This window comes from Embiotoca jacksoni, unplaced genomic scaffold, assembly GCF_022577435.1.
Source record: "Embiotoca jacksoni isolate LCO1_2020_lvr unplaced genomic scaffold, fEmbJac1.0.p SCAF_4, whole genome shotgun sequence".
Classification (NCBI taxonomy): domain Eukaryota; kingdom Metazoa; phylum Chordata; class Actinopteri; family Embiotocidae; genus Embiotoca; species Embiotoca jacksoni.
Window position 1 is genome coordinate 11784088 of NW_027185392.1, and position 22486 is coordinate 11806573.

A 22486-nucleotide genomic window follows, 5' to 3' on the forward strand; every position below is an offset into this window, starting at 1 on the left:
AATACTCTGTGACAAAATGGATGTTTATGATCAAGTGACATTTGCACAAGTGTAACAAATGATAAGAAAGAGAAGGAAAGCATGGCGTCCTCTCTGTGGTGTGGATCGCAAAGGTATTTATGGAATATTTACACATTTGATATTTCTATTGGACAAAAACATAAAGCAGAATCCTTTTGTGTTATTTGACATTTAAGTGAGAGCGTTTACAAAATACAGGCAGGGGTTAGTCCCCACAGTGCTGCATGATTATGAAACCAGTGCAGTCATGTGATGTCTTCTCTCATCATCATCATCATGACAAGTTGGAAGTCTGACCTTCCGCCAGCACAGTTTGCCATGCAGGGATTGAAGATTGGAATACAGCAGCAGTGCACTTGAGGCTACACTAGGGGCGGAGTTTGACCTCTCAAGTCTCAAAACATCACTAATCCGCGTCGGACATTCTGGTACAGGCCATCATCGGCCCCGTTTGGACAAAAAAAGGAACGAATTTTCACCGAAATAAAAGTCCTACCGGGTCTGAGCGGTATCACACGGAGGCTCAGGCTGACGCTGGTGTGCGTGTCGGAGGGGCTGGGAATGCTGCACGGATAGTGCGTTACATGCGGCTGGACATATCTGCAGTCGTTTCTAGCCAGTTGTATTTGCAGGATTCAGCGAGAAGATTTGTGCGGTGACAGCTGGACCGCTCTGCGCCTTCAGTGGAGACCAAACAACTTCCCCTTTAAGGTGAGTGCAGAGCACTTGTTTTCTCAATGCATGAATGCAAATTGCGGCATATTTACGGTCCTGTAGCTGAGCGGGAGCTGTTTACATGTAAACACCCCGTGTGGCTCTGGAAACACTGGCAGCATGTCTCCCACTGTGGGAGCGCGCTCGTCGAAGCTTTTTGGGTTTATCTCAGGAAAACAGACGATCAGATCATCATATCCCGTGAAGAATGCATGTCCTCTTCATGAACCCGACAGCAAAGATGGGCGCTTATGTCAGACTGTATAGGCCTATACAGGCATCACATGGTGTCAGAGGTTGGTACACAAACACATGTGGGCACTGACATCAAGTGGAGGCTTTCAAATGGAATCTAGGCTGCATAATGGAAATATGGGATTATTTTAAAATTTCGTGAATGACTGATTTGAATTAAAGGCCTGAAATCAATCATTTTTGAACATTTAAAATACAAGTAGCCTACTTTACAATAAGTATGTGAAAATATTAAATCATTTAGACGTTTAAAATATTTAATAATTTAGATGTCGTAAGGGATTTTGCAGATGTCCCGAGGTTTGACAGTAATAACAGGCTTCAGTTCTGTCTTTTGATTTTTTTTTGGTGGGTTGAGGCTCTTGTTTACATTTGGTTTAAAGGTTGTAGCTTATGAATTAATGTAAACTAACTTAAAATTAAACAACCTATTGCTTTTTTCAATTATTGTTCATTTTAGTAGCATATTATCATATTCATAAAAAGTGCTACAGCTGGGCAGTGCATCATTTGAAAACAGTGATCAAATTATATAAGAGAAATAAGACAATCACTATTTTGTTATTTTGTTCCACCTCTTTATTTCAATTGCTTTTCTTCAAACAATATCAGTGATTAGACAATGGCTTGGTCAGGTAAGGGTATCTGAATTTTTTTTTTATTCTTGGAATGGAATTATGTTTTCAGACTAAAAGTCCAGGTTTTTCCCTTTATAACCAGGTGGTTAAAAGTATGAAGAACAGTTAAATTGATGCTGCTCTGTTGACATGCATTAGTAGGTTTATTGTTTGCCTCTTCCTTTCCTTCCTTCCCCACATTTTGGCCAGTTGCCATTCAATGTCGAGTAGCACATGGCTGAAGCTGCCCTGTGGCTGATCCTGACGATGCTTTCAACTAACCGCTCCGGAGGTGCGTGGGGATGAAATGGATGGAGCCCATGGCCAGACCAACGCACCAGCTCCTACGTCCTGGCATTTCCAGCTGCAGCAAGTCTGCCCCCAACTCTGGAGAAGGTAGATGACAGGATTCATCTGGCATCTGACCAAATCAGTCATTTGGATTAGTGATGTAAAGAACACGGTGTCCAGGATGAACAGAATTTTCATGCAGGGCTTTGAAAATTGTGCCTTGCTATATTAATTATTACTGTTAATATCCTATACTTTGAATGTGAATACACTGAAATATACAGGATTCAACATGTTTGGATGTGTTTAGTTATTTCAGGTTTTTTTTGTTTACATCACTAAAGAGTTTAATGGAACTTAGTTGATGTTGGGACTGAAAAACACCCAAAATATACAGTATAAATAGCAAGTTCATGAAACAAAGACAAACAGTCAGGGATTAAGGGGACAACAAGTTTGTTATAAAAATGGACTTGAATTATGGACTAAAATATATTATTTATTTAATGACTAAAACCTTTTAAATTATTTCAGGGTAGAGGAGTAGTACTTGATATTAAGATTGAACCAATTGGGTATCATTTTATTTTTAACATAAAAAACTGACATATGACTGTTACCCAAAAAGTTGGGACGCTGTATAAAATGTAAAATAAAAACAGAATGTGATGATTTGCAAATCATGTGAACCCATATTTACACAAACTAGACAAAAGACAACATATTAAATGTTGAAACTAAGAAATTGTTTTGCTTCATGAAAAATATATGCTCATTTTGAATTTGATGCCAGTAACACATTTAAAAAAAGTTGGGACAGGGACATGTTTCCCACTGTGTTGCATCACCTCTTCTATTAACAACACTCAGCTGGGATACAGGATTTTAACTTCTCAACAGTTTGGGGTCTCCTTTGTCGTATTTTTTGTTTCATGATGCTGATGATTTTCAATGGGTGACAGGTCTGGACTGCAGGCAGGCTAGTTTAGCACTGGGACTCTTCAACTACTGAGCCATGTTGTAATATGTGCAGAATACAATGTTGCATTGTTTTGCTGAAATAAGCAAGGCCTTCCCCAAAAAACACGGTCTTTGGATGGCAGCATATGTTGCTCCAAAATCTTTATGTCTCCATCAGCATTTATGGTTCTTTGCCAAACTACCCATGCTATTTGCACTAATGCAGCCTGATACTGTCATGGATGCTGGCTTTTTAGCTGTGTGCTGATGATAAGCTGGGTGGTCCCTCTCCTCTTTAGCATGGAGAACGCGGCGTCCATGATTTCCAAAAATAATTTAAAATATTGTTTCGTCAGACCACAGGACAGTTTTCCACTTCGCCTCAGTCCATCTTAAATGAGCTTGGGCCCAGAGAAGTCTGCGATTATATGCAATTTATGTCGAGGAACATTATTCTTAGATTGTTGCACTATTTTCCCCACACAGTCTTTCACAGAGTTATGAACCTCTCTCCATCTTCACTGCTGAGAGACCCTGTCTCTCTGAAATGCTCTTTTTTATACCCAATAATGTTATTGACCTGTTGCCAGATAGGTTTTTTTGTTTTTGTTTCGCTTTACACAACTTTTCCAGTCATTTGTTGCCCCTGTCCCAACTTCTTTGAAACGTGTTGCTGGCATCAAATTCCAAATGAGCATATATTTTTCACAAAACAAGACAAAAAAACCCCTCTCTGTTTCAACATCTGATATGTTGTCTTTGGTCTATTTTGATATGGCTTTACATGATTTGCAAATCATCACATTCTGTTTTTATTTCCATTTTACAAATGGAATCATGTATAGTTGTAATGTATTTGGATGTTTTTTACATCATCATTGTTGTTGTTGCTAAGGAACAAAACATTAGGCTCAGCCTGGGAAGAAGGTGTGTCTTCATAGCTAATCTTACAAAATAGTTTTATAGATTATTTTTGTATTTTTTAAATTATCAGTCAATGCTGTGCAGTGGAATTAATTGTTCCATTTATCACCTTAGCTGTCTCAAAGCACTTTACACTGTTTCCCATTCACCCACTAATGGAACTGAGGTGCCATGCAAGGTGCTCATCATCAGGAATACATTCACACACGTATTGTATGCCATTGGGAGAAACTTGGGGTTTAGTGTCTTGTCCACGGCAGGTGGACAGGAGGACCCTGGGATTGAACTCCCAACCTTTTGATTGGTGAACAACCCACTCTACCATCTGAGCCACAGCGGCCCCACACCTTAATTTTCCACTCCCCCCATCTGAAGGCCAGACAGGAACTACATGTCAAAAGTATTTTTTCCATTAGTTGCAGGCTCTAACTCCATGGCATGGGTGAAGATGTTTAAAAAACCCGGAGCAGGCCTGAAGAAATCCTACCAGCCTGGCAGCATGCTATCTCTTGCGCTCACCAAAGGCCTGCTGAATGAGCCTGGGCAAAATAGCTGCTTTCTGAACAGCGCTGTTCAGGTAAGAACCATTTTTTACCAAGTAAAAATGTCCAAAGTAATTCTACTGAAGAAACGTTTAAATTACTCCACTTCACGGAAATATAATAAAACTATGTCAGTGCTCAAACAAACAAAATTTTTTAACTTAATCATTTTACTGGCAATGTGTCAACCACTAGTCCAAGCTGATCATGGGTGTGTGTATTGGTGAGTTAGTGTGAAATAATGGAAAAACACTGAAAAAGCTGAAAAACACAAATGGCTGAGTAAAGCTAGAGTGTTTAGTGTTAATGTTCTGTGGGTTTCGCAGCACAAGCAACCTTCACATTACACAAATGCATTTGCTTCAGTGTTAATATGAGTGTGAACATCAACTGTTTGTAGGATCTGAAATCCTTGAATAAAAATATCTATTTCAGCTCATGTCAGTATTTTAATAGGTGTATGGTGTTTAAATCTTCACAGGTGCTTTGGCAGCTGGACATTTTCAGGAGAAGTCTGAGGCAGCTCTCAGGTCACTTTTGTCTCGGTGATGCCTGCATTTTCTGCGCTTTAAAGGTACGGTATGCAGGATGTTGTATTTACAGCTAAATCATTAAGTCCTTATTTTGTACTATCAATGATATGAGGTTTCTCTCTCATCACTGTGGTAATTAAAGACAATTTTATAGTGGTTGTTTCAAAAAGTTCAAACAGTTATAATTACTCAACTAATAATTGCTTTTCTTTTTCAGAGTATATTCAGCCAGTTTCAGCAGAGTAGAGAGCGCGTGCTCCCCTCCGACAGCCTGCGTAATGCCCTCGCTGAAACTTTTAAGGATGAGCAACGCTTCCAACTTGGCTTGATGGATGATGCTGCAGAGTGCTTTGTACGTTGACACTGTGCCTTTGGTTTTTATCAGTGGACCTTTCCTGAATAACTGCACAGTAAATAATGATATGGTTCACCATAACACACATATATATATATATGTATGTATGTATGTATGTATATCTTTTATGTTGTATCTTCTGGATGTGAAGGTGCGTTTAGGCCTTTTGCTTGTTAAGGGGATTTAAGCCCTGTTAGGATTTTTGATGGGCTTTCCTCAGTATTATATTATTGGATTAATGGGCGGGGGGAGACCCCATTACTTAAGACTGACTTTAGAGGATAACAACTCTTCAGGGCATACTATTATTATCTGAAGCAAAATGTTAATCTATGCTAACCCTGCAGATTGTTTTAATGCAAATGTTAGTATATGGCACTACAGAGATGTGTTTGAAATGCATGCTTGAGAGAGTTGTAGTTTATACTTTGGTAGGAAACAACTAACGAACTCAATTTGTAAAATGTATTGATTTACTGACTGATAATCCATTGTTGTTTTTTAATTGTGCAGTTCTGCTATGTAGTACTTGTTTGCATTTTTTAAATTTATTTTGTCACTAACTGCTCTTATTTCTTACATATTAGGAGAACATCCTGGAGCGAATTCATTTGCACATAGTTTCAGACACAGCAACTGATGCCTGTTCATCCAAATCCTGCATCACCCATCAGAAGTTTGCAATGATGCTTTATGAGCAGGTAACTCATATTTTCAAAGCCACTAAATTATACCAAAACACTAAACAGTACTTTGTAGTGATGTGAAATTTACAGGTACAGTTTGGAGTTGTACAGTTTAAACAGTAAAAATATAATAATAAAGTATGATAATGAAAAGTTAGTGAGCAAGAATCAAATGCACATCACAGTAAAATGACACGCAGGTTTTGCTTCGCAGTTTGTGTGCCGCTGTTGTGGTGCATCGTCAGACCCACACCCATTCACAGAATTTGTACATTATGTCTCCACCACTGCTTTATGGTGAGTACTTGACTGTCTGCCATGGCTTTAAAAATAGTAATCCTGATTCAAATGTCAAAGTATTAAACAAGTTCACTAGAACTATTATTTTATTGTGATTCTAAGCCTCTTAGATCGATTTCCTTCTGGTCCCTTTCTCTTGATAAATAATGGAGTACTTTTGCTTCTAATGTTGTGCTGCATACAATATGTATGTATCGTTATACTGAAATTGACTTTAAGAAGGTTAATGTATCTTTTATGCTCATTTCTTTTTTATTGTGATAAAGTGTTCTGAATCATACTTGACCATCTATCGTCTCAGTGGATTTTATGATGGTTCCTAATTTAATCACGTAATCACATTAATTTTAGCTTCATCAAACACTGAAAAACCCATGACTGATTATTATCAGTGGGTCTACTATTAAATATCCTCAAAGGTTAACAATGCCAAATAATTAAGTAAATCCCCCCCCCCCATAATTTTATGCTCAGATATGCGCTTAATTCACTGCAAAAAATAGTTGTGTTTGCATTCGCTGGTATTAAGGTCAACTGTGAGTAGCTGAGGAGTTTTAACAGGAACAGGGTCATTCATTTTTGAATGCTTTCTGTATTCTATATCTATCTCTATCCTTTCTAATCAATTAAAATAAATGCTATATATTTTGTAAAATGTTAAGTTTGTTGGACTGGCGACCTGTCCAGGGTGTACCCTGGCTTTCCCGTAATGTCAGTTGGGATGGGCTTCCATCCCTGGTGACCCTTCATAGGATAGAGCAGATATAAATAAAAGGTGGATGGAATATAGCTTGTTGTTTTTCTAAAGATTAAACAATATTAATAAATAGAATTTTACTAACTAAATTTGAAATTTAAAATAGCAGTACACAATTTTTAGTGGCCACTGTCACTAACTGACATTGTCAGAGTGGTATTAAGTTTGAGTCCACTTCCACTTTAAAAACCTCGTGTTTTTCATGTTACTTAGCTTGGATATTTAACTGGAAAAGTGGAAAGTTCTTCTGTGCTCACGTAACATCTGAGTGCAGCTGCCAGAGGGATTTATGAAACCAATCCTGGTCTGTCTTTCAGTGATGTAATGGACAGTTTGTGTCCAGTAGTTAAACTGTTGAAATTGAAAATATGTTCACACTCATAGATTTTGGACTTTTCAGTGAGCAAGGAGGTGTAAATTTTTATTATTGGGGTCACAGATAGCAATTCTGTTAAGCTGGACTGCATAATGAAAACAAAACGCAAAGGAAGAAACAATATTAAAAACATACATTGCGATCTAGTACAAACCAAACACTAACAAAAAAACCTCACTAACAAACATGTAGTTGAATTAATACTTCTCTGAGATTGTCAATAAAATCTAAACATTATAATCTACCCAAGTGTTGTGGCAGATATGTTGTTTTGGTTGGTTTGCATTAAATTGGTTCAGTGTACCTAATACAGTGTTAATGTTGTATATTTAATACAAAAATTCACAGAGTTACAGTCTCTGTCTTTATGCACAGCCAACAGGTTGATCGCATGTTGGGGAAGAGCGACCGGCTGAGGTCAGACATGTTTGGAGAACTGCTGCAGGCAGCAAACAACACAGGAGACCTTCGAAGCTGCCCAGTATGTCCTGCATTTATTCTCATTTTTCTTTTTAATGTAATGTTTTTCTTAACGAATTAGACATCTTTACAAAGTGGTGGCTGAGTACCTTTTCCTTTTTCTGCTCTTTAGTCCAAAAATTTCTCTCAATTCAACCGGTAATAAATGCTGATTCATTACAGACAGCTATTAATTAATAATTTAGATGCTCAGTTTAACAGATTCCATGTTACTGTAAAATGGACACAAAAATGATTCTTGCAACTGTGCAGAGTACGCTCTGTGCTTTCTGCTGTGACACTGCACTTGAAGCGGCCGGAAGGAGACGGTGCCAGACTAGTGTTAGGATATAAATAGCAGTAAGGGCTTATCCACTGTTTTTCTCTCATCTGTATTTGCTACCGCTGTCTTCCTTTTCAGTGTGCATCAGTTCGGTATAGCAGAGTTCTCAGTTCTCTTACACTCCTTCGTCCTCCAGAAATTTCAAGCTGCAATATTGACTTAATGAGAGATCTCTTTTCCACCTTTGCAATATTCCCATGTAATGATATTTTGAATTCGCATGAGTTTTATTTCGGTTCATTTAGTTTTATTTCATCAAGAGAGACAAAGCCACAACCTACTACTCTGACATTTGGGGAGATTTGCTCATTAATTTGTTCACTCAAACTTAAAAGAGAAGATCAAATTTACTTTTATCTCTGTTTCCAGTGGGGAGATTGGTTCAGTGAGTGTTACATAAGCAGAACAGCAAGCTTCAGCCAAAATTTAAAAACAAATGACACTTTCCAGTAACTTCATAGCTGCGTTTTTTTATGCCACATCTTTTTTTTTTTTTTATCTTGTGTCAAGTTCACTTTTTTTTTTTTCATGTTGATGTTATACCTGTATCTTAGATTTTAATAGTAATTTTGTGTTAAAACAATGGTTTTACTGATTTATGTCTTTTTGGTGATTGTTGGTTTTGAAAATGCCTATCAAAATAAACTTTATTATCATTATTAGGCTATGTTTTTATACTTAACAAACTTATCACCAACATATCCTGGAGCCTGCTGGGGTTTATCCGGAGTGAAAAAAGACAGTCATTTTGACTAAGTGAATTGGGCCACATTTTCTATGACCACGCATCTTAAGTACACACATAAAGATTGTAAATAAAATGGATTTGGATTGTTCTGCTAGCTGTCCAGGGATTATAGATGGAAATTAGCTTGTAGCTAAATCTGTTACAAAGAATCTTTTCTCTTTTTGAGATTTGTGTATTTTGTACATGGTCCCTGTTATAAATACATAAGTATTTGTGCTCATTTTGTTTCAAAAATATTTATACATCTATATACTTTTACGTCTCTGAGAAATTCTTGCAAAGTGCATGTTCTTTTCTCAATTTAGAAATTTAGGACTTTGATTTTACTTACTGATATTATTCTGGATCCTCTCATGATTCTCCTCGTATTTTGCAGAGTGACTGTGGTCAAAGTATCAAGATCCGCCGTGTTCTCATGAACTGTCCAGAGATCGTGACAATTGGATTTGTGTGGGATGCTGAGCAGTCTGATCTTACAGACGATGTCATTAGGTCCCTTGGCCCACGTTTGAACCTGTGCGGGGTAAGAGCTAAAAAAGCTGGATGACATTATTTGCTGCTTGTAAACACCAGATGAGAAGTGGGAATGTATCAATTCACACATTGTTCTGTGTATAGAGGTTAGCCAGTCATGTTAAATGTTAAATGACTTGTTATAAAGTGTGCGTGTCTAGAAAATTACCACTGATCACAGTTTTCAGTGATTTCATTACTTTTGTTTTTAATACATGAGAAATGACAGCCAGTGTGTTGTCATCTTTAAACTGGCTTCAAAACCACTCGCATACATTTTATTCTCATGGGATTCAGCATCTGGCAGAGTAATATGTGGTGATCAAACTTCAATTTGCTTTCTTTCAGCTTTTCAACAGAGTCACTGATGATAATGCCAAAAGGAGTGAGCTACATCTGGTGGGGATGATCTGTTTTTCGAGTAAACATTACTCAGCTTTTGCCTATCACACCAAATCTTCAAAATGGATGTTTTTTGATGATGCTACTGTAAAGGAGGTTAGGACGTTTGCCATTAATCCGCTTTTCCCCTTTTCAAAAGTCCATGACCTGTTACTGTGAGTTACCACTATTACATGTTTCTTTTTTCCCAGATTGGATCCAAATGGAAAGACGTTGCCTCTAAATGTATCCGGGGACATTTCCAGCCACTTCTTTTATTTTACACCAATCCTGAGGGAAGTCCAGTATCTAATGAGGATGCCCCAAGACAAACCACCATGTGTCCACGGTACAAAGCCCAAGTGAATGGTGACATGACTGGTAAGACAATCCTCCAGTTATTAGCACAACTCTCAAGGTACTGTGGTATTTTTCATTTTTTTGATAAAAGGTAGAGACATGTTTACTTTGATAAAGTGACTTCACAAACTCTTTATTATTACATCACAACCAATTGGACAGATGTGTTCACAGATGTGGCTGTTGAAATTGTTAATAGATATGTTGTCGTCAATCAATGTGTAAGGTTTAATTTGCAGGTAATTCTGTTTGTCAAAAGCTCTGGACTTTACGCAAAAACAGTCAAAGAGAAAATTAGTGGGTAAGTCTGAATGAAAAACCTTTAAACGTCAGCTGGATCACGGTAGAAATAATCTACAATGAGCAGTCATGAAAAACGTATAAAGATAGATATAGTTTAGTTTCTGTAAACAAACTTATAGTCTTGGACTTTTGCATATAAATGAACATCTGTTTAAGGCCAAAACAATCACTGCCAGATAAATCTGTCTGTATTTCACGACTTAGATTTAAAATCTAGATTTAATAGAAGTATTTTAAATTTTTTAAGACAATGAGCTTTTTTATAAAAACTTTGCATTAGGTGCGTTATCTTTGAACATTAGTCTCACCCTTCAGCAAATCAGAAACAAGTATCGACCCAGAACACGCTCATTCACAAAACAGTATTAGCATATCCTAATACCATAACACGAGCATAATAATCGTACCATGTTTAGATCAATGAAATAATTAAAATCTCATGCCACTATAATTTTGCATCTACTGTGCACTTAATTTATATTTTCATGTTCATAGTGTTATTTTACAGTATTTAATAGGAAAGTTTAATAAACTTCCATAAAACTAATTTGAGTTTTAATTTTATGGAGTGGGACGACAGATTTCCCAAACAGGAAAACTGGTTTGAGGGTCTCACTGAAAAGATTTAGATTTAGACTTACACTTTATTAATCCCCCAGTGGAGAGATTTAGTTGTCACAGCAGCATAGAAACACAAAAAGGTGCACACAATAAGAACACATTTTACAATAAAATAAGAGATACAAATATTTTTTTTAGAAAAAAATAAAAGCAATAAATAAATACAAAGACAAAAAAACCCTGCAAAACTGATTCCGAGGGGGAAAGACTGATGTGATATAATACATGTGAATGCAACTGCACACGAGCACGCATGTTCACCAACATTCTTCGGAAAGGTGCAGACACCTTAGATTCATGTAAAATGCTGAAGTTACTGTGTTTTTTTGGTGGCTCCATATGAGCTATATGGTGTAGCCAACTGAATTTTCCAGTAAGATTTATACAATGAGTTTTTACTAATAACAGATGTTAGTTGCCAGACAGCAATCCTAGAGATTATCCTTGTTGCTGTCAGGGAACTTGTTGTGAAATTAACTGCCACATAAGAGAGCATGAGAGGGATCAGAAGGTTGATCAGTTTCAATTTATGATAATTTCATGTCCAAAAATCCCAATATATTCCAGCATTTGAACAATTTTTGCGAAAGTATCATTAGGTAAAATTTAAACATAAAACTGACGGTACCATGACAATAATGATGTAACTCAAATCACAAATTACAGTTATGGTTTGCATTGGGATTGTGCTGTTAAACCGCAGGCAGAAAGATTGTCCCGCCCTGTGTGCTGGTTTGAACTTGACATAAGGATGATGCCTCTGTTGCACGCAGATTACCACCCACGCCTCTCTCGCTAATCCCTGCTGCTGTGGCCAAACGCACTCAAACGCTCCTGCTTTACAGTTGTCACTCTTGCGCTAGACGTTTCTGATGTTTGCCTCCATTAATTTATCGGCTTGGTTTTTTGGCAATCCTTTAATGTGCTGCTCAGATACTTTGGCATGGGACAGGATTCTTGTTTTTATGACAATCAGCGTAAGTAACTGATGTGTTTGCTTCAGTCAGATATGACTCAATGTTTTAAACAACTTTTTATTAAACAAGTATCATGTGCATTATTTAATGCTATCTCTTTTGTTAATTTAGTGTATTTTAATGTTTACTGAAGTACTATTATTTCTGCTCTGCAGTACATAGTGATGGAATCCTGTCTTGTAGTTATCCTCATGTCCACGTTTTCAACTGCACAAACCAAGGCAACTGACTTGCAATGTGATACATGTTTCAGGCAACATGATGAAATGCACATTGCTTAATTACTTGGCAGATGTGTATGATGTACTTATCCAACTCCAGTATCCTTTTTTGAGTTCACCATCTTAAATGTCAACATCAGCCAACAGGAGCAAATCTGAAATCCATAATACTACAGCTTACTCACTGCTGTTGCTCATCACTGTTGTAACATCCAGCAGCAATGCACACAGCATTCTGCATTTTTGGACTTCATGTTTCAGGGAGGCTTGAGAGAAGATTTCCTTCACCTTTTTCCAAACTATCATACTCTTCTAATAGCTCAAAACATAGAGCATAGTAGGAACACTGCTGAATAAAAATGCATTCAGAGAAGAAAACAGCACTTCAGAAGGTGGTCTAACAAAAGAGCTGAGATATGATAGTGAGAGACAGCAGCAGCTGTTAGGTGAACATGCTCATTAGAGGGCAAATGTTCACAGTTCACATATTCACTGTTTATTGCACTGATCTGCTTGCTACAGAGGCAAAGAAGCACACTACAGGGTTGGCAGACTTGGCAGGAATAGTGCTTCCCCCCCTAAAGTTAATGAAGCAGCATCTGTTCTTCTGTAAGATGTGTTTCCTGCCCTGTTTGCAACAAGATGTAAGGTGAGAATTCTTCATTGAAAAGCAACACGTATTGTATAGCTGTGTGGAAATTTGTTATGAATGACATGGAAAACATAAAAAAATAACTAGGCTGGGTAGCTATATCTGTTTAAATGTACTTACATGGACACCCACTGATTATTTATACAATTAAGTATTTGTGCAGGGAAACAGAATTTAAGGTCAATAACAATAATTTTCTTCACTGATGTCAGCAGACCTCAGAAACATCTTTCTACCACCCAAAATATACAAAACATCATGAACCATTTCTGCACCATAAAGCAACCACTCATCTGCCATTTAATTTATTTTTTTCCCTTAGTGAAACATCCCCTTGGCAGTCCTAGTAAATATCAGGAAACATCCAAAAAGGACAGAGGGCATCGGAGAACTGAAACATCACAACACAAAGGTAGAGCATTGTATCTGTATCACTGTACTGTAGTTATGAGAAAATCATTCAAATGGACAAAACGAAGACATAAATAGGTACAAATAGCGCTGTCAAGATCATGAAATTTCAGTTGACGATTAATTGTTACACAAATAATTGCGATTAACGATTTAATTGTCTTTTTCTGTTCATTTATTGCCACAATTATAGTATCAGCCTCATCATAGTTTAATAATACAGACATTTATTGCTGTGATATTTGGCTTTGCAACTAAATCCATAATGTTTATGTCAATAGGTGCTCACCTAAATGTTATGGGTCGAATATTAAAAATTAAATGCCTCGAGGTAAACAGATGGTTGCACTTATTTTCCTCTCGTGCGCCATTAAACCACAGCAGGGGAAGGTGGTGAGATGATATGACGTCATTAAAAGAGGACCAATCAAACCTCAAACAGTGGAAAACGAACTGTTTTTGATGACATGAATGGAAACAATTCTGACAATCATGCAAAATGATGCTGATCATGCTAAAAAAAAATTGCCATCAGTTGATTACGTACTGATTGTGTCAGGTCTACATACAATTGCAAGTGCGGCACATCAGAACAAGTTTGAAATAGTTGTTCTACAAATAATCTATGTCCAATCTCCTCAGACATGGCACATACAAGATCTTCATCACCTCCAGAGAATGGGACAAGGCCTCCTGTGGAGAAATTAAAAAGCCATCCACGCACTGAGAAGTCATCAACCCATTCAAACAGAGGATCTCAGGAGCCACAGAGTGGTGGGCACAGCCGGAGGACAAGCACTTCCCCAAGTCGTAATGATCAGGACAGTTGCCATAATCAATGGGAAAAAGGTGAAAGTGGAGGAAACCGCAATAAATCCAAGTCCACTTGGAGACCCATTCGGGAGGTGTTAAATGTGGACACTGTATTGAACGAACTGGAGCAGCGCCGTCAACAGCAACACGACAGCACGCGGTGCACTAAACCTTCATCACAGGAAAAAGTGCACACCGAACTAAGCCGAGACCGTGAGCGGGAATATGTACGAACTCGAGATGATCGGAAACAAAAGTGTTTAATGACGATTTATGAGGACGAGCAGCGGCACGAGACTGAGAGCCACAGCTCTGTGGAGTCAGAGAGCAGAGCCAGCCAACAGAGGGGCAGCAGACTTAAAGGTGGCCCAAAGACTCTGCTGCGGAGCGACACCTGGACCATTCAAAGGACAGAGTCTGGCTATGAGAGCAGTGATCGACTCAGCAGTGGCTCCACCAATCCTGACTCACCTGGGGTTGATAGCTTTGCTGTTAAAGACCAGAGATCAACACCAGAGGCACAGTTGCAAAGGTAAGAAAAAAAATTCTGTACACAGACAAACAGAGTACAGACGATGTAGTGATTGTAAAAATATTGATAACTGTATCTGCTGCACACCAAACATTGAAGCCAGTTTATGAGTAGTGATCATATTTCACACTGGTTCAGACATCTAACAGAAACAAAAAAACATGCAGCCAGATGACACCAGCAGCCACACATTTATTTCTATTAGTTTGCTATTCTGAGATTAATGATGTGTGAAGATGCCACGACATGCATCTTCACTCAGAAATACTTTTGGATTTATTTGGCAACTGAGGTAAAACTTGCCCGAAAATGACGCACTGCTTGTTCCCATGACATTACCTTTGACATTACTTGTGCTATATATAATATCAGCGCATCACAAAGGCAGCTGAAACTGCACCATTGACGAAAACGTTAATAATAACATGGTCTAAACATTGTTAAATCCTTCCCCAGCAGACCGTTATAATATTGGCATATCTCCCTAAAATACACAACTAGATATCTAAATTAACAGGTCAAATTTAATAAAAGTCTTTAAAATAACCTTTATTTCTTTCAAAGGGTTACTATCACTAAGGCTCCAGTATACTGTGCCAACTAATGGACAGGGTTCGAAGCCAGGCCTTTTAAACAAAAAATATTCTGCAAAAGCACTTCCATATAAAATCATGTTGTCAAAAAAATTAAATAAATAACATTTTGTGACATCAGAATCCAGAGATTCTGAGAATTTGGAAATGCCTTTGTTTCTGTCATTCTGCCAGTGTTTTCTTGTGGTGCTGTGCTTTGTTTGCTCTGTCTCAAAAGAGCATTAAAGTTTGTTGCTGTGTTGAACTTTTTGTTTCAAATTACTATCAAGTTTGTAAACATACTCAATTGTGGTCCTTTATTTTCAGCCAGCTCCATCAAAAAGCAAGCGATGCAAAATCAAGTATAACATCCTCACCATCACACAATGGTAAGTTCCCAGATTTGAAGGGCTTCCCTGTTTTTTTTCCTGGAGCAGCAAAAGTTTTTGCTTGTAATAAAGGCAGTGTGTGGAATTACTTTTCATTTATTAGTAATGTTACATTTTTGGGTCTTTAGACTGGAATAAGTGAATGTAGAGTTTACATTAGCAGCCTGACAATGTATAGGGAAAATGTAATGTAAAATAAACCCTATTTTAAATCCACAAAGTTTGTGAAGATGGGTCATAAAAGAAGTAGATAGATAAAATGAGACATCAACAACATCTGTCTGTCATGTCATCTTGCAACAAGTAAGATGACGTGACCATTAAAACGGGGTTAAGAGCATATTAGAACATGTCACCGTAACAAATCTTTAATACTTCCTGGAAAAGATTCACACAAAAAAAAGGAATATGCAGTTAAATTCAAGATACTGATCCTTTGGAGTTTGAACAGTTTTCTTTGAGTGAATGAGTTAAGAGTTAAGTATTAAGTATTAAGTATTAATACATGCTCTACAAAATGTACCTTTACATACCTGCTACAAAAGAGCAGAACTTTCTAAAGAACTGTCTGTCTGTATGTCTTGTTCTTTCTTCTTTTCTTTCTTTGTTTCTTTCTCTCTTCCTTCCTTCCTTCCTTCTGTTAGTCTTAAATCGTGTGTGAACTGCATCTGACACTGACAATGTGAAAGTAATTGAAGATTGATTATTGTCTAGGTTGATTTCTGAACGAGGAGGGTTTATTTAAACTCTTCACCCAGTCAACCCAGCACAGGCATTAATCTGATGATAATCCCACAAAGCTCATTCAGACAGCACAGCTGGACACGGCTGCTGGCATTGTCATAAATATCTCTCTGTTGCATGCAGTACTTGGAGTGTGCTGCACTTGATACTTTATCGAGGCTGTGCACATCTCGAGCCAGTGTTTCCAACCAACAGCTAAAGCTTTTATCCTTGCATGGACCTCTCCAGGGCAACAGCAAAGAAAAAAATAACACATCTATTTTTAAAGGGAAGGAATTCAGCACCAGGCTGCCTCTCTGCTGAGCTAGTGCATGTAGTGAGCTTGCTGACTGGTTCATCCAGCTGTGAGACAGTCTACAGACAGATTAACAGCTGCTGCCACCTTGTGTCCTGGGAGGACAACAGCGTCTTAGATTCTTTGTTATGATTTTGTCTCTGCTGCGTTTTCTTAGATTCTACTTTTGATTAACTTTGCCTTTTTATTGTGTGTTTGTGTGGTAGTTTGAGTATTGAGTTTTGAGTGCATGTGTACGTGTCTGGGTCATAATTAGGGAAGAAGATTAGGCTCTGAAATTAATCTTGCAATTCAGAGAAAAATAAATCAGAATTATGAGATTACAAGTTGACGTTTACATTTTAGCAGAATTCTGAGTTTATTCTCGGGACTCTAAATATGAATTAAACGATTCTCAGAAAGAAAACACATTAATCTCAATGCTGAAATCTTTTTATAGAAAGATCAGAAGATACAGTTTTAGTATTATCCTTGGCTTTAATCATATAATGTAAATAGTTACAATGGATCAAATCTTTCAAAAAGAGGACTGCTTTTTTAGATTTAGATTTTAAATTTTTGTCATTTTTCCTTTTTTTCCCCTTTCACTTTGTTTTGATTCCCCCTTTATATTTTATAGGTAAACATCAACCCAAAGCTCAGGGAAAGAACCATGACCAAGTTTCACATCCACATCTAAAGTGCAGTCCAAGTTCAAGGTAGTGTTCTCTTACTGTAAATTATATATACATTTTTTTCGTATGTACAATTAAAGGGTAATTCTGGTTTGAACTTGCCGGCTGACCTAATCACCCTGCATATTCATCTGCACACACCAATTTGTTTGCATGTTTGACATTGACTTTCACTGCAGTTATACTGTCTGTTAGGGAAATCCCCAAAACTCAATGCAATGGAATATTATGAGGATGAGCAATTTCACTTTGTTGGTAAACAGAGTTTGTCCAAATGGGCGTAACAAGACAAGGAGCTAAATCAAATGGAAGATGACACATAAAGGATGGAGGCAGAAACAACAGGACAGTTATGAAAGACAACGTACCCGTGAAAACTGGTGGTGTTCCTGCAGTCACTGCTCTCCACAAATACTACGTAAAAGATTGCAATGCGTGTGACCCACCTGCAGTAAACACTAGCATGTCCAGGATGTTGGTTTTGGATACTTGGAAAGGTGTAGGAGGTTTGCCCTGCTTGCCCCAATGTATGTTGTTCTGCGTGAGTCCTTGTTTCTACTAATCCAAACGACAGAAAAGTCCAAAATTGGCACAATACATATGTAGAGCCACAGACGCCACATTCATGGGAAATACATTGAAATGCTACTGGAATTACCCTTTAAGGTATTGTGTACATTAATTGAATAATTTCCATAATATTTAAGTAATAATTTTCATCATTCTCTTTTTCGTAGGCGGAAATCAAAGTACACTTCTAGCACCTCCAGGAAAGCAGTGACCTCGGAGAGGAGCTCGACTGACTCAGAGAACAGGCAGAGCGAGCAGCAGGAGCTAACAAACTGCAGAGGGCACAGTGGAGAAAGTACAACCCTGAGGCACATTACAAAAACCAGCAGCTCAGAATGGAACAGCTCCAACGATCTCGCTCTCTCTGAGCCCGAGGAACGGGAGAGCACTTACCTCTCCAGTAACAGCGAGGCTGGCGGCTCTGATTCCCAGTGTCCAAACATAACCCTGCCATACCACCCTCCCAGCAACGTGACTGCAGAACCTCTCCACCTGAACAACCAGCGTCAGCTCGGTACAACAGGGTCGCCTCACCTTCGACCCACCCAATGGACTTCTCCTCAGCAGGGTGAAACAAGCCACACAGTGTTTCGCCCCAGGATGCTTCAAGAACCCTTCCCATCAAGTCCTCGCCTTTCATCCACTTCCTACGTTAGTCCTCACAGGAAGCCTGACATGTCGGGCCTCCGAACCTTCTCAGATGCAAGCTCCAAATCGGGCTCTGACCCAGAGAGGAGCACCCCATCGTCGTGCGAAAGTGAGGAAAGACTAGCTGGATGCAGGGCAGAACAGGCAGCGGCAGCTCAAGAGGTTTCTCTGACCACATACTTTAATGTGGATAACTGTATGACGGAAACATACCGTCTCAAGTACCACAATCAGAGGCCTCTTGTCCTCTCTGCCACTGTGCCACGGACAGCGGTTGCAAGTGAGCGGAGAGATAACAGCCACACACTCCCCACTGACACACACACACAAGATGTGCTAAAAGCCAGACCCGAAACAAGTAAGCCGCTGTAGAAAACTTTGAAGTTATTGGAGAGGACTAGATGAGAAAATCCAGTTGTTTCCTTTGTTGGGGTGTCAATGTGTGCACAGAGTAGTGTCATAAAATCTATTTTCTTTTTTTCTTTACAGGCCATAATAGCAATAAACCCACTGCAAAATGGAACCCAGTGACAGCCAAAGGACTGGATGAACGTGGTTTTTTATGAGTGTTACTTGGTAAGTTTTGTTTACACGGGTGGACAGTATTAACTGGATGCCAAAGAGTTTACAGAATGGAAATATGTGCAGAAGCCCCAACATCTCCAAACTGAGTGGAACCTATTTATGCAAGCTTGTCACATGAGTAAAACCTATTTCTAAATGTTGTTATGAATTGTTTGACGGATTATCAACTACCACATATATCTTCCATTGGACCACAGAGTTGCTGCGGGAACATTTAGTTTGAACCAAAATCTTTTTTTCAGTTTGCACAAAAGGGTTTTTGGGTTTTTATGATTATTTTTAAACACCTTATGTAGAGTTTAAAATGTTTATTTTTTTAATTGTGCAGTAGATCTGCAGAAGTGCTGCATGACTGAAGATATAAAGATATATATATATATATATACACATATATTTAAGGTCGGGCATGAGAGATTATGGTGAGCCATAAAGATGATACGGTGGTTTGTACAGTAATTATACAAACATGAAAGAATGGAGTTTGATAACAGCATGTTGATATGAAAAAAAAAGATACTTTATCTGATTATGATGTCATTCTACAGAACACAATAACTAATCAAAGGTTTGCCTCATCGGCAGCAGATTGAAAGTACTTCATCTGATTACACGTGTTATCTGGCCAGCTTTAAAACTTTATGAACATTGAGGGTTTTATGTCAATGTGTTAATGATTGACTGAGAGCTGCCCCGTATCAGTCAATCTCATTTACTGTAAAAAAAAAAAAAGAAATCGTTGAAAAAGATTCGGATTTGTTCATTTCCCTTAAAAATTAAAAGCATATTTAATGCTAATGTTTCAAAAATATTTATTTTGTTTTTCATGATATGATTTTGCATAACTGCATTCACTTTCTGGTAGTCTACAAATGTGTTTGTTGACCCTGTCATTTAGTAGATGGGGCTGCCTTTTGGCTTTTCAGTACTACACACAATCATGCAACCTTGTGTATTCTACCTTTGATCGTACTGGTTCTTGTAATCCTTTTTTTGTAATTCAGTGATGTCAAAATGTATTTTTTCCAGTCTTCCTCTTAAAGTAGACAGATTTAAACAGGTCTGTATTTGCAGGTATTTTCATAATGATGCCAATGTAATTGTTATAGTTATCCAACATTATTATTGACCATACAATGCAACACGCAAATATTCTTGTTCATAAGGAAAATGTTCTGAAACCTGCATGTGGCCTTTCCAAAAATCATACTAGCTGTTTGTACAACATAAGCATGAGCATGGAAATACTGGACTGTGAGTCCAGCAAACATAACATTCTACTGGATTTTATTTTATTGTAATAAAATACATTTATCAAATAGCTATTTGTAACCACGATTGATTTGGAAACTTTTTTAACACTTGAATGTTGTTTTCTTCTCTTACTCACACAAGAATACATAAATTGATGCATCCATTTTAAATATAAGTATATGATGTTAACAATGCGCTGGAAAATTACCAACTGTCAATGAAATACTATGCATTCACTAAATATAACTTTTAAATTACTTTAAATGCAGATTTTGGTGTTTCTTTTAAGTCTTTGTATTTTTTTGCATCCGACATTTCCAAGAACACAAAAAAAAACATTTGTTCCGCAGTTTTTAAATCAATTTTTCTTTTCTGCTTACTGGATTGCCAAGTTTCGTCTTCAACATCCTGCCAATTATACATATTGTTGTTTTTTTCCCCACTTTTTTATCTAATCACAGTAACCTTTGTCCAGGTATTTCTCAACTCCTCTCACTGAGCATATTTAGCCACTAAATCTCCTGTGTATTTGTGTCGTGCATGTGCCGTCTGACACCAAAGGATAGTGCTTAGAGATTCACGTTTGTGTGTGTGATCACGCATAAACTAGTAACTTGCTCATCTACTTGCGTTTATTGTTTTTCTTTTACTGACACTGTTTAAAGTTAAGAAAAGGAAATGCACATGTCATTGAGGTACTGAGAATCTAATCTAATCTCTTCTCTTACTGATACTGTACAGAGTGATACACTTGACATATACTAGACTGCCTTTAAACAACTTGATTGTGCTGTTGTAATTATAAATCACTGTTATTTTAAGATGTCTATTGTCTATCATGAGATAAAGAAATTATAAAATTATTGGATAAGATTAAGCTCCTTTCAAGTATATTAACCAGATTACCTTAATGTCTCACCTGCAAAGTGTTTTCTTGTTTTTAACGAATGGTTATATCATTAGTTTACAGAATTGTTTCTGTGATTTATTTTCTTCATCTTTAAAAAGTAGGATTTGTTTGGGGGTGGGGGGTTCACAAGTTTAATTTTACATTCTGAACATTGTGTCTTCAGTTGTATCAACAGTGCCTTGACATTTTGAGTGAAATATGTTTTTTTTTTGTGAGTGAACCACATTTAGGGAATGAGAGAAGATGAATATGCAATGCTAACAGTGACATATCTGACACTCTTCTGTGTGTGTTGGAGTGCCAGGGGCATCTCCAGGGTCTAATATTCTTAAAATCCCTTTCACATTTGAAAGCTACAATCTCAGCTGCAAGCAGCAAACTGCAGTTCGCTCTTCCTCCAGCTGCAACATGGAAAAGTTTGACATGTTTAAATGTCATCGGCACAAAGTAAGAAAATCTGTGCTTATAAGTAAAAAGTGCACATCGCCTCCTGGGCAGCAAAGCTTGGTGCTTCCAAGTTTGAAGGTGCCTTGATATGTAATAACTGCAAGATTTATTTTTTTTTTCCACCGCTTGAGTTATTGTATGTGTATGAATACATTTGTGTCAGTGGAAAATTATGCTGATAAATGTTTTCTCTCTTGCACCCAAAGGTCTGTAGTCCTTAGTGGGCTTTATATACTCGGCAGGCCTGTTAGCCAAGAGGTGGTTATCTCCTATGTCACATAACATCACAGTTGGCATTGCATCACTCCATATCTTTTATCTTGTGCTAAACATATAGATACATAAACTAATTACGCTGTATTGCATCAACACTCAAGAACAAAAGAGAACTTTCCACATTAGGTCACAGATTTAATCTGATAAGTTACAGGCCGATGTGGCCTGATGTGTAGGACCTGTATGCCTCACTGAATCCTATTGTCATACCTCTGTGTGGTCTGGTCTGTAGATTTGGCCTGACATTATTGCTGACTTGAGTTGTTGCCGTTTCAGTGAATGCTTCATGACTTGTGTAAGTACAGATCAATTTAAAGATACATGTAAACTCTGTCTACACTTTATATTTTTGTAGATAATATATATTTATTTTTATTTATTGTTGAATAAAGTTTCAATTACTGTATCACTCTCAAATCAGTCACTTTACTGTGTATGTTTAACATCAAACAAACATCCA

The 22486-nt window shown here is 37.6% G+C and overlaps 1 protein-coding gene across 1 annotated transcript; it reads left to right on the forward strand.

Moving 5' to 3' along the window:
* The first annotated feature begins 342 nt into the window (after positions 1–342).
* usp53b (ubiquitin specific peptidase 53b) lies at positions 343–22432 on the forward strand. Its single transcript, XM_069167081.1, has 17 exons — positions 343–732; positions 1818–2003; positions 4199–4359; positions 4806–4898; positions 5075–5209; positions 5800–5913; positions 6113–6195; positions 7707–7812; positions 9258–9404; positions 9743–9892; positions 9988–10156; positions 13232–13321; positions 13963–14665; positions 15565–15626; positions 17285–17363; positions 18077–18915; positions 19047–22432. Exons 2-17 carry the CDS (start codon positions 1910–1912, stop codon positions 19121–19123), a joined length of 3102 nt encoding a protein of 1033 aa, XP_069023182.1. The 5' UTR covers positions 343–732; positions 1818–1909; the 3' UTR covers positions 19124–22432.
* The last annotated feature ends 54 nt before the right edge of the window (positions 22433–22486 follow it).

Coding starts and splice junctions, on each gene's coding strand:
- usp53b (XM_069167081.1), top strand. CDS start 1,910: ATGAAATGGATGGAGCCCATGGCCAGACCAACGCACCAGCTCCTACGT. Junction 2,004..4,198: donor TGCCCCCAACTCTGGAGAAG/GTAGATGACAGG, acceptor TTTTTCCATTAG/TTGCAGGCTCTAACTCCATG. Junction 4,899..5,074: donor GCATTTTCTGCGCTTTAAAG/GTACGGTATGCA, acceptor TTTCTTTTTCAG/AGTATATTCAGCCAGTTTCA.